At 36.7% G+C, this 13,348-nt stretch overlaps 1 protein-coding gene across 1 annotated transcript; it reads right to left on the minus strand.

The window, feature by feature from the left end:
* Positions 1–296: 296 nt before the first annotated feature.
* On the minus strand, positions 297–2,991 carry LOC128641662 (cytochrome c oxidase assembly factor 3 homolog, mitochondrial). Its single transcript, XM_053694197.1, has 2 exons — positions 2,759–2,991; positions 297–614 (listed from the first exon to the last, which is right to left on the minus strand). Exons 1-2 carry the CDS (start codon positions 2,955–2,957, stop codon positions 511–513), a joined length of 303 nt encoding a protein of 100 aa, XP_053550172.1. The 5' UTR covers positions 2,958–2,991; the 3' UTR covers positions 297–510.
* Between the last annotated feature and the right edge of the window lie 10,357 nt (positions 2,992–13,348).

Here is a 13,348-nt window from a genome sequence, read left to right on the forward strand (position 1 = left end):
AATCAGTAAGAACCCAGGTTGTGAAAAAAAAAAAAAAAATAGGCCGGCATCTAAACTTACATTCTTGCTTTTAAAATAAAGATAGCAAGCAAATAAAGAAAAAATAGGAGTAAATTAGAAAGTTGCATGTTCTATCTGAATTATGAAAGAAAAAAAAATTTGGGTTCAATATCCCTTTAAACAATTTTAAGAAAACCCACAACCATCTAGGGCAAAAAAAGTATATTATGCATAGATAAAATTTAGAAAGATAGCATCAAAGACTGAAACATTTAAAAAGGCAGGACAACGCTCAGTTATTGACTGAATCCTTTGTTTCAATTTTATTACATAGTGATCTCCTGGTACTTGTAGCAGCCCCTCGTAAGGTTGAACAAAACAGAAAGTTCCTTCTTAATGTCTTATAAGTGTAGAAGAGTGGAATCTGGATGTACCTGGATATACATTCATTATAGATAAATAGAAGAATAAAAAAAAAACATCTGTGATTTGTAACAATAGCAGATATCTTCAGTTGGCAGCTGTTTTTGGATAATTTGCTCGAGCAACTTTTGCTTCATCCTCCAGCTCATCTAAAAACTTTTCCTGGGACACAGAATAAAAAGTGTATCCATCTTAAAATATGTTAAGAAAAATAACCAACTTTATGGGATTATTATTTTTTTTTATCAATACGTGCGTGGTTAATAAAACTATACATACAAACCAAGGCAAAATGCACATAAGAAGAAATCAATGTGTAGAAAAAAAAGCTTCTAAGTCAAATTATAACAGCAGAACTTGCTCAAATCTGTAAGACATCATTCAGCAGTTATTTACTCAGATGCCATTCATACCAGTTTGTTTCAACTAGGATTATGCTACTTCAAATATTTTTAAAGTCAGTCAGCAGTCTCCATTTGGGACTATCAAATGCTGTGTGATACCAATGCCTGCCTAAAGTGCAAACATCTTTTACACAATGACACACCCAGACAGGGCCACATTACATGAGATCACAGGATTTTGTAAGATTTCCAGGGAAATAGAAAATCAAACCCTGTAGTATCGGCCTAGTCCAACTATTTCCCTCAAAATGCAGAGCATCTACAACTGCTTGCTAAGAATTCCTAAGTGTGAGCAAAACCACTGCTGTTCTTTCACCTTCATATCTGGAGATGAGAAATATAAGCCTAAAAGTAGTTTTAATATGTTGTTACATCCTTCCTACAATCTTTTTAAATTACAGATTCTAATTTTGGCCCAAACAGGGCCTTTCACTATTTACAGAATCTCTGCCAAAAAGCTTTGAGCCATTAGCAGAAAATCAAGCCATAAAACTACAAGGTTTAACAACCTTGAGCAGAAAATGTGTCAAGGAAAAACAGAAGCCAACTCATCAAAAACTTGCTTATAAAGCAGCAATCTGATACTTATATGCAGACAATAAACTATTCTATTAGTAAATGAGCAGCACTGGCAACTGCTAGTCTATAAACAAAAGACAGCAACTACATACTGGTTGATTCCTCTAACAGAAATATTTAAAGTGATGTAAAACAAAAGTTATTTTGTGATTTAAATAGAGCATACAACATTTTTAAACAACTTTCCAATTTATTTAAAATGATCAATTTTGCTTCATTTTCTTGGTATCCTATATTGAATGAGCAGCAATGCACTCCTGGAAGCTGAACACATTAATCCAATGACAAGCGGTATATATGTGCAGCAACCAATCAGCAGCTAGTTCCCTGCTACTGAGCCTACCTAGGTATGCTTTTCAACAAAGGATACGAAAAGAACTAGATAATAGAAGTAACTTGGAAAGTTGTTTTAAAATTTATGCTCTGAATCATGAAATAACTATTTTTAATTTGCCAATTAGAGAGAGCATCTATATAATTTGCTTCCATCTCTTGTTATCCTTTGCTAAAAGCTTTATCTAGGAAAGCTCAGGAGCAGCAAATAACCTAGGTGTTTGTGTGTATGTATATATATATCACACACACAAACAAACTAATGGCCATTGGCTCACATGTGTTCAGTTAGAAACCAGTAGTGCATTACTGATCCTTCAACCAATGATACAAATCTGATAATATAAGTAAACTGGATAGTTGTTTAAAAGTGTATGTTCTACCTAAATCATAAAAGAAAATGTTTGGGTTTCATATCCCTTTATTAATAATAGTGCTCTTGTATAGTCTGTAAATAAGTACATCAAACTCAGGGATGTCTTTCCAAAACTGAAATTTAAATAAAAAATAATAATAATAATAATAATAATAATAATAATAATAATAATAATAATAAACGGGAAGGGAAGCAAAGAGACTATAAGAACATTTGTGAGCAGGTTTCTAGTCTATGAAAAACAATTATTTATTCTCTCTAGATTGTCCTCAAACAAAAAAAAAAAAAAATCTAGATACAACATTTGGGTGACAACTTCTCCATCCATTTAAACGCAAAAAAAATATATTTTGGCCATAAGCATCAAAAGAAATAATATATAGAGAGGCACACATTCAGTCTACACAGAATGTATATACATATATACACACACTGATGAAAAAAACATCACTATAATGAGCATGATCAGCATAACAGATATTAACAAATAATGCAATATTAATTACATCCTCTTATAAACACACTTAGCCCTAAAAAAGAAAGCCACTACGATGTTTTAATACCAAACGCACACACACTTTAATACTAGCATCCACTAAGTTCTGAACCAGTTCCTTGTCATCCGTCACATTAAGAAGGATACATATGCCCAGAACGATGCCGCCTATGGTGAGCCCAGTTATAACGTTTCGCCCCCGTAGCTTCTTCACATTTTTGCCCCACTGAGCTAGCTCAGCTTTGCGCATGGAATCAAGCTGCTGCGGCGTTAGTGCCTCTTGCTTTGGGTCTATTCGCTGAGCATACTTAGGTGATGACCCCTGCGAGCTCCCCTTCTCCGCCATGTTCAGTACCTGCGCGAGATTATAACGTCACCAATGTCGCACATATAACAATTTCCGGGTGACGTTGTGATCTTAGATTGTGAGATTCATGTTTTACTATGCAGAAATATAGCGTGTTTTATTACTTTTTTGTATGACTTATGGAACACTTCCTTCGTCAGACTTTTACATCGTTATCTAAAAATAAGCTTATTACCATAAAAAATATGGCCGCCAAACATCCTGAAAGTAGGGAAATGTTTCAAAGTAATGTTTCACTGAACTTTATTATAACCCGCATGACAGTTTACAGACTATTATACTAATTGGATTGTGTATTGCGTTTAAATGTTGTTATGTTTTGTGTAGGTATAGCTATGAGGTTATTGTATCTAAAAGTTTATTTCACCCACGTTTATTTTTTTGGAATGTATCCATTTTGTGTTAGAAACGTAGTAAACGTATTACATACCTCCCACCGTTTCTAAATTCGAAATGTGGTGGGCAGGAGCAGGGATGGGACTGGGAGTAACTTAAAAATCAAGAGACTGATGTAATATAAATTAAAAGTGATTGGCAATTAATCCTAGCGTTAGGAATTACTATTGGAACAAATAAGGCGACTTTCATTCATTAAGTATAAAATACTTCATGCTGAAAGCTCCTTTACTTGTTTCACTGAGGCTGCGTTCGGGCAGCGCTCCAAGCGTACTGGAACTCGCTTGGAGCGTTTTTCTCACAGCGTTTTCTGCCTGGCGTTTTTTTGAGCGCTCTGGTGACGTAAGTCCTAGCGCTTCCAGTGTGCTGGAAAAGCTGCATACCCCCAACTGTCCCGATTTTCGGGGCCTGTCCCCATGTCCCGGGTTGCTAGCCATCTGTCCCGACTTGCCCCATGCATTAAAAAAATAATTAGTGTGTGTATGTGTATCTGCATGTATAAGTGTATACTATGTAGTGTGTGTGTCTGCATGTATACATGTAAGCTATATAGTGTGTATGTATCTGCATGTGTAAGTGTATGCTATGTAGTGTGTGTGTGTATCTGTGTGTGTAAGTGTATGCTATGTAGTGTGTGTATCTGCGTGTGTAAGTGTATGCTATGTAGTGTGTGTGTATCTGCATGTGTAAGTGTATGCTATGTAGTGTGTGTGTGTATCTGCATGTGTAAGTGTATGCTCTGTAGTGTGTGTGTATCTGCATGTGTAAGTGTATGCTATGTAGTGTGTGTGTGTATCTGCATGTGTAAGTGTGCTATGTAGTGTGTGTGTATCTGCATGTATAAGTGTATGCTATGTAGTGTGTGTGTGTATCTGCATGTATAAGTGTATACTATGTAGTGTGTGTGTGTATCTGCATGTGTAAGTGTATGCTATGTAGTGTGTGTGTATCTGCATGTGTAAGTGTATGCTATGTAGTGTGTGTGTATCTGCATGTATAAGTGTATGCTATGTATTGTGTGTGTATCTGCATGTATAAGTGTATATTATGTAGTGTGTGTGTGTATCTGCATGTGTAAGTGTATGCTATGTAGTGTGTGTGTGTATCTGCATGTGTAAGTGTATGCTACGTAGTGTGTGTATCTGCATGTATAAGTGTATACTATGTAGTGTGTGTGTGTATATGCATGTATAAATGTATACTATGTAGTGTCTGTGTATCTGCCTGTATAAGTGTATGCTATGTAGTGTGTGTGTATGTGCATGTATAAGTGTATACTATGTAGTGTCTGTGTATCTGCCTGTATAAGTGTATGCTATGTAGTGTGTGTGTATCTGCATGTGTAAGTGTATGCTATGTAGTGTGTGTGTATCTGCATGTATAAATGTAATCTATGTAGTGTGTGTGTGTATCTGCATATGTAAGTGTATGCTATGTAGTGTGTGTGTATGTGCATGTATAAGTGTATACTATGTAGTGTCTGTGTATCTGCCTGTATAAGTGTATGCTATGTAGTGTGTGTGTATCTGCATGTATAAATGTAATCTATGTAGTGTGTGTGTATCTGCATATGTAAGTGTATGCTATGTAGTGTGTGTGTATCTGCATGCATAAGTGTATACTATGTAGTGTCTGTGTATCTGCCTGTATAAGTGTATGCTATGCAGTGTGTGTGTATCTGCATGTGTAAGTGTATGCTATGTAGTGTGTGTGTATCTGCATGTATAAGTGTATGCTATATAGTGTGTGTGTATCTGCATGTATAAGTGTATGCTATGTAGTGTGTGTGTATCTGCATGTATAAGGGTATGCTATGTAGTGTGTGTGTATCTGCATGTATAAGTGTATGCTATGTAGTGTGTGTATCTGCATGTGTAAGTGTATGCTATGTAGTGTGTGTGTATCTGCATGTATAAGTGTATGCTATGTAGTGTGTGTGTATCTGCATGTATAAGTGTATGCTATGTAGTGTGTGTATCTGCATGTGTAAGTGTATGCTATGTAGTGTGTATCTGCATGTATAAGTGTATGCAATGTAGTGTGTGTGTATCTGCATGTTTAAGTGTATGCTGTGTAGTGTGTGCGTATCTGTATGTATAAGTGTGTGTGTTTGTATCTGTATGTATAAATGTGTGTGTTTGTGTGTATCTGCATGTATAAGTGTATGCAATGTAGTGTGTGTGTGTCTGCATGTATAAGTGTATACTATGTAGTGTCTGTGTATCTGCCTGTATAAGTGTATGCTATGTAGTGTGTGTGTATCTGCATGTGTAAGTGTATGCTATGTAGTGTGTGTGTATCTGCATGTATAAGTGTATGCTATATAGTGTGTGTGTATCTGCATGTGTAAGTGTATGCTATGTAGTATGTATCTGCATGTATAAGTGTATGCAATGTAGTGTGTGTGTATCTGCATGTTTAAGTGTATGCTGTGTAGTGTGTGCGTATCTGTATGTATAAGTGTGTGTGTTTGTATCTGTATGTATAAGTGTGTGTGTTTGTGTGTATCTGCATGTATAAGTGTATGCAATGTAGTGTTTGTGTATCTGCATGTATAAGTTTATGCTATGTAGTGTGTGTGTATCTGCATGTTTAAGTGTATGCTGTGTAGTGTGTGCGTATCTGTATGTATAAGTGTGTGTGTTTGTATCTGTATGTATAAGTGTGTGTGTTTGTGTGTATCTGCATGTATAAGTGTATGCAATGTAGTGTTTGTGTATCTGCATGTATAAGTGTATGCTATGTAGTGTGTGTGTATCTGCATGTATAAGTGTATGCTATGTAGTGTGTGTGTATCTGCATGTATAAGTGTATGCTATGTAGTGTGTGTGTATCTGCATGTATAAGTGTATGCAATGTAGTGTGTGTGTATCTGCATGTGTAAGTGTATGCTATGTAGTGTGCTACTGTGCATTTTTGCTGATTTTAAAGGCCAGAATCTAGAATATTAATGGGGATTGCAGAGAGTAGTTTTAAAGAATTTATTATTAAATGTCCAATTAAGATAAAAATATCTAGCAATGTCTTTGCAAAGGCTAATTAAATACATAGCTCACATAGTCATACCAGTGGTTTGAGCTTGTGTTTGATTTGCTGCCTAAGTGTATTCAAAGATATGACTTTATTTAGAATTTTATTTATATTATTTTAATCTTATGATTTTTTTAAGCCCTGCCCACCATATTTCAAATGTTTTTTTTTTTGGGGGGGTGTCCCTCTTTTGAATTTTGAAATGTTGGGAGGTATGAAGCTGGGACTTTTCAGAGCAAGCTCAGATGCTTGGAAACATGGCAGCCTCCACACACGTGTTGCTGTGGAGGCTGCCATGTTTTTATACATATAATATGATTTTCGTGTGCTCTACAGAATGTAGCCCATTTCTTTTCACTTCATACGTAGTGTATGAAGTGAAAAGAAATGGGCTACATTATCTAGAGCACACAAAAAAATCATATTATATGTATATAAACACAAAAACCTGACGTTCAATCATTGTGTATTTCCCTTACGGGGTGGGCTGGCGATCGTTGTGTGTTAGCAAACTAGATGTGTGGGTGGGTTAGAGATGTGTGGGCGGGGTTCGGGGAATTGCCGATTTTGATCCCCAGAGCCGAGAATGATTTCCCCAGTCTCTTGGCAAACATCGCAACTCTGACCCACCTCTATTCAGTGCAGGATAAGCTACAGGGGCTGAGCTGAGGGCAGCTGAATGGAGGTGGGTCAAAGTTCCGATGTTTGCTAAGAGACTGGGGAAATCATTCTCGGCAATAATCGGCATAACAACGGTATTGTGTAACAGGCAGCTACAAGGGAGCTTAGTAAAAACGTTCGCATGCGCAGTCTATTATTGTGCAGCAGATCCCTTTGCACATGCAAACGTTTTTTCGAAGCTCCCTTGCTTGTGACGTCACCTAGCGCCATGTCATCGCTGGGAGTGAAGCGCCTCCACTAGCTCCTGAGCGCTGCCCGAACGCGGCCTGAGCTGCTCGGGTTTTGTTTGTGAGGTGACGTTTTCACCTTTTAGCCAGTAGCCGTGCGGGAAACAGTGAAAATAAAATATATTTTTTTTAAAAAAGGCATAGTGTTTAGTGTCAGCTCAAAAAAAGTAAATAGACTGTAAAAATTGAGGTTTTACTATTATAAAACTGCTGTTATAAAAGAAAATGGGTTGTGAACGTTTCTCTAAGAAGTTAAAAAAGAATAAAAAACAGAGGCGCCACCATGGCCTAATATAGCCAGTACAGGTAAAATGAGCAGCAATATGAGAATGTGAATACTCACAAACATAAAGCACCCCACTGGTGCTAGTAGATAGCCTGATGAAACAGCCCTGAGTAGGCTGAGAAACTAGTTGCTGTGTTAATAAAGACTTTTTATACTTTTATACACTTGCTATTGTGTGTATTTTTTTCACCTCCTGTGATAAATTATATCGTTGATCCTGGTTCCTGTTGAGGATTGCTGTTTCAAGTCTACTGGGCGACGTTTTGGCTCCAGTTTGTTGAGATTGCACCTGCAGGTGCCCACCATCTTGTAAGTTCAAGCAATTGGTATTATTTTCCCCTTGTCCTGATGATATTGGGCCATGTCGTGTTGCTTTTTCCTTTATCCATAGGCACATATACATTGGAGTGTCAGAGGATTCCTGACTGTCTCTGCGCTTTGGATACAGTGTGCTGAACCACTGAGAAGTGTCAGTCTGCTCTACTAGCACCAGTGGGGTGCTTTATGTTTGTGAGTATTCACATTCTCATACTGCTGCTCATTTTACCTGTACTGGCGATATTAGGCCATGGTGGCGCCTCTGTTTTTTATTCTTTTTTAGATTCCATACTACAGGATAGCCATCCTTTGACAGAGTGCAGCCTCTAACATCTGGGAACTGTCATTACCCTGGACTCATAGACTTTCACATTATCATTAATTGGTTTTGAATTGGTTTTAATATTTTTTCCAATCTATGTTTATATTTTAGTAATATATATATATATTCTCATATATATATATATATATATATATATATATATATATATATATATATATATATATATACGTTGATTGCAGTAGCCATGTTAGTCCAGAGATTTAGATATCAAAATAACAAGAGTATTGCATTGAGCAATGATACTTTTTTTATTGGACTAACTATACATTTATAAGTTGACAAGCTTTCGGAAGAGTTCCTTCCTTTATCAAGTCTGAAGCAATACTGACCAATTCAATGGAATTTACAGATTAAATCTTAAAAAACAGAATAGCTAAGGAGACAGAAAGTGCAGGGAGAGGAGGAGGTGTCGTAAAAATCATGAGGTCCAGTGTAGGAGAACAGACAGGGGAAATATATAGCTATACATAGAGCATATACTGACATAAAGTTATATATCAACATTGAATCAATATCTATAAAGATGTGAAATTGTATATACAGGGGGAGTGCAAAAGTTAAAAAAAAAAAAAGACAAAAGTGTGGACATAGGCTTACCTGTGTACCTATGTATAAAGAATGTGGAATATACAATGTAATTGACTAAATGAAAGTATATTACAAAAAATTTTGATAATGTGTTAAGAATCCAGAGTCAACATTTAGAATTAAACAGGTTGAAGTGCATTTTCATTTCAAAGGTTTTTCTTTCCATGGTGTTTTTGAAGTTGCCTCTGAGAATTTTGATTTTGAGGTTTTGGATGGAGTGGTCAGGTTGGGTGAAATGGTGACCAACAGGGGTGCAGTATTTTGTTTCACAGTGGTTTTTGATTGAGTGTCTGTGTAAGTTCATTCGAAGGTGCAGTTTTTGGCTTGTTTCTCCAATATAGCATCCCATTTCACATGCAGTGCAATGTATCATGTATACCACATTTGCAGATATACATGAATATGCCCCTTTAATGTTATAAGATTTATTATTGTGGTTTGCTGTGCTGCTTTCACAAACGTGTTGACACAGTTTGCAGAGTGCTTTATAGCAGCACTTGGTTCCATTCTGAGTGTTCTTTTTCTCAAGGGGTAGCTTCCTATGTACCAATTTCTGTTTTAGGTTAGGTGGTTGTCTGTATGCCAGGATTGGGGGTTTTGGAAAGATTTTTTTGAGTGTGGGATCCTCTAAGAGTAGTGGCTGTAAGTCTTTTATGATTTTTCGTATCCCTTCCACAGCAGGGTTGTATTTGACTACTAGTGGGATACGTGATATGTTTTTCTTCTCCCTGTATTGTAGTAAGTGTTCACGTGGAGTATTGAGGGCAGAGTTAATTTTTTTATTTATAATCCTTGTTTTGTAACCTTTTTCTCTGAATGATTGGGACAGTGTGATGAGGTGTTTGTCACGGTCCTTGGTATCTGAGCAAATTCTGTGGTATCTTGTAGCCTGACTGTAGATTATGGATTTTTTTATGTGATTGGGGTGGGAGCTGGAGCTGTGGAGGTAGCTGCATCTATCTGTTGGTTTCCTGTATACAGATGAGTGTAGTTTGCCATTTGTGATGGATATTGTTGTATCCAGGAAGCTGACACAGTCTCTAGAAAAGTTCATTTTAAGCTTGATTGATGCATGAAATAGATTAAATGATTTATGAAAATGTTCAAGGTTTTTTTCTCCTTCTGTCCATATGATGAAAATATCATTGATGTAGCGAAAGTATTTGAAGGGTTTGTGAGGGTGAGTGGCTAGGAATCTCTGCTCTAAGTCAGCCATGAAGAGGTTTGCGTACTGTGGTGCCATTTTGGTGCCCATGGCTGTTCCCATGGTTTGTAAGTAGATGGAGTGGTTGAAGATGAAATAATTGTGAGTAAGTATAAATTCTGTAAATTTACTGACTGTAGAAGCACTATATGTCTGGTTAGGGCTGTTGGAGGAAAGAAAGTTTAAGCAGGCATCAATACCATCTTTATGTGGAATATTGCTGTACAGGGATTCCACATCCATTGTCACAAGTATAGTATCCTCTGGCAATTCTGTTATCTGGCTGATTTTGTTAAGAAAATCAGTGGTGTCTTTTATAAAGCTAGTGGTGTTAATAACTAAGGGCTTAAGAATATTCTCCACTAGGCCCGATAGTTGCTCAGTCAGTGTGTCCATGCCTGTTATTATTGGTCTTCCTGGGTTCCCTGGTTTGTGGATTTTTGGGAGCATGTAGAATGTCCCTATGCTAGGGTTAGAGGGCACCAGTTTGTCCAGTTTATGTTGCATGTGTTTAGGGAATGTTTTAATTATTTTTCGAAGTTGCAAAGTGTATTCCTGGGTGGGGTCCTTTTCCAGTTTTTTGTAATAAGTTTGATCTGATAATTGTCTATTTCCCTCTGTGATGTAGTCCTGTGTATTCATGATCACCACTGCTCCTCCCTTGTCCGCAGGCTTAATGGTAATATTTTCATTATTTCTTAAGTTTTTTATAGCGTTTTTTTTCTAAATGTGAGAGGTTATACATTATTTTTTTCTGCTGTGTGTTGAGCAGAGATGCAGTTCCCAACCGGAAGCTTTCAATATAGCTGTCCAATTTTGTGTTGCGTCCTGCTGCAGGTGTGAAGATTGTGTTCTTTTTCTTTTCATTGTAGTCCTCCCTAGTGCTGGTATTTTCTTTGTCATAGAAGAATTCTTTTAGCCGCAATCTCCTGAAGAATTCCTCTAAGTCTGAGTACAGTTGGATTTTGTCTAGATTTGTACTTGGACAGAATGATAATCCTTTACACAGTACTGATATCTCTGGCCCTGACAGGTGGTAGTTTGAAAGGTTCACAATCCCTGACTTTTCTGTGTGGTTTTCTTGGTTGGTGACAGTTTGAGTTTTAAATGAGGTGCTGTTATTGTCTGTTGACGTTTGGTCATTTGTTGTTGTAGTTGATCTGTCACCTGGAGCTCTGTTTTCTTGCATTTGGTGTTTTATTCTGTTTTGTGACAGGCATGCAAGTTTCTTCTTTTTCTTCTTGATAAAATTTTGTTGTTGTGTTTTGTGGAAGTGTTGCATTTCTTTTTTAATTTCTTCATTGCACCCATTATTTTCTTGTAGTTTTTGTAGTAGGAGCTGCTTTTGGTCTTTTATTATTTGCTTTTTGCTGTATAGTTGATGAATTAGGTTATTTCTCAGTTTCTCACTGGTACGTCTGCAAAGTTTTTCAGCATACTCACAGTTATGAGTGGTTGCAAGTGGATTCTTAATTTTCAGTCCATTTGGAATGAGATTCTTTTTTTTTGCAGGATGATAGGAAGTATATATCACTGTTGATCTGTGTTTCTTTTGTGATCAGTTTCATGATTTGCTTCTTTTTATGGCTATATTCAGTATCTTCCATAGTCACGTTGATTGCAGTAGCCATGTTAGTCCAGAGATTTAGATATCAAAATAACAAGAGTATTGCATTGAGCAATGATACTTTTTTTCATGATTTTTACGACACCTCCTCCTCTCCCTGCACTTTCTGTCTCCTTAGCTATTCTGTTTTTTAAGATTTAATTGTAAATTCCATTGAATTGGTCAGTATTGCTTCAGACTTGATAAAGGAAGGAACTCTTCCGAAAGCTTGTCAACTTATAAATGTATAGTTAGTCCAATAAAAAAAGTATCATTGCTCAATGCAATACTCTTGTTATTTTGTTATTTTGATATCTATCTATCTATCTATCTATATATATATATATATATATATATATATATATATATATATATATATATATATATATAGTTTTTTACTATTATCATTTTCAGCATTGTGGTTACTTACTTATGTCCACATTTTAGATTTTTTAGGGTTTTATTTATAGTTTTATTATTGTTGCTATTATCATATTTCTAGATTTAGGCCTGTTTTTTTCTGTCGAGACATTACAAGCACTACCATATCACCTATTATATTGGAACTGAGGAAGCGCCCCCTAAGGGCGTGGTGTGTCCACTGAGTACACACCACTCTCTCCATACATTCTCTAAGAAGTTGTCAGCAGAGAGTAATGAGCATCAGCAAAGAAATCTTTAGAAACTCTGTATGAAGGGTGACTTGAGAGATAATCTGAAAGGATGAAGCATAGGTTACATATGACTGTTGTTGGTTTTGGATATAAAATCCTGTTGAGTAAATGCAACAATGGTGACTAACTTCACTATGCACCTACCAGTGTTTGGGCTGCTGTCAAGGTCTGTTACAGTTACGCTGCCTAGTAGTGCACACACATGACCGCCAGAAACTATAAACGTACATTTTTGGCTGCCTGTCAGCAGTGCTTTTATGCTCCTAGCAGTGTACAAGTCACTACTTTAATACTCAATTGTGTGTCTGTTAAACGCTTTGCTGTTCTTTTCATCCTCTATAGCAGGTGTTTTCAAAGTCTTAGGCAGTGGCCCTCCCCTCTGGCGAACAAGACAGCCTCTATAATAGATGTTACTTTATTTTTTTCTCTTAAAAAGACATTTATATTTATTTTTAGTATTAATTTGTGGAATTTAAATCTGATCCAGAGTTTAGACACAGCTGCCCAACCAAAAAAGTACTTCACTCACATTTCCATTTGCACTTTGTTACTCCTGTATTAAAAGCAAGTCATTGATCAAGACAACAAACTACGGTTTAGTGCCTTACACCTACTGTACATGCCACCCTTTACCTTATTCCATAATGACATGGCCAGTGTGATTGTTGGCTCTTAAAAACTGTTCTGTCTTTTGAAAAAGTCTGCTGCTTTTGATTTCCATAGGATAGTGTGAAGTGTCACTGCTCCCGTACCTCCCCTAATATACTCTAGCGCCCCCTGGGGAAGCTGCCTCATACATTGAAAACCACTGCTATATAGCTATTTCTGTGTTTGCCTGTATTCCTGTCTTAAGTAATAAGTTAGTGTCCTGGGTTCCAGCAGCAAGTACCCTGTGTCCTATATAGAATAGTAAAGTAGTCTTGTATGTGTCCTGGTGTTCAACAGCAAAGCACTCTACATTTAGGTTTCCATTCCATTAAAGTGTCCTGCAGTAAAACAGTCAGTATCCTGCAGCAA

The sequence above is a fragment of the Bombina bombina genome, chromosome 1, assembly GCF_027579735.1.
Source record: "Bombina bombina isolate aBomBom1 chromosome 1, aBomBom1.pri, whole genome shotgun sequence".
Taxonomy (NCBI): Eukaryota; Metazoa; Chordata; class Amphibia; order Anura; family Bombinatoridae; genus Bombina; species Bombina bombina.

Coding starts and splice junctions, on each gene's coding strand:
- LOC128641662 (XM_053694197.1), bottom strand. CDS start 2,957: ATGGCGGAGAAGGGGAGCTCGCAGGGGTCATCACCTAAGTATGCTCAG. Junction 615..2,758: donor CGGCATCGTTCTGGGCATAT/GTATCCTTCTTA, acceptor ACATATTTTAAG/ATGGATACACTTTTTATTCT.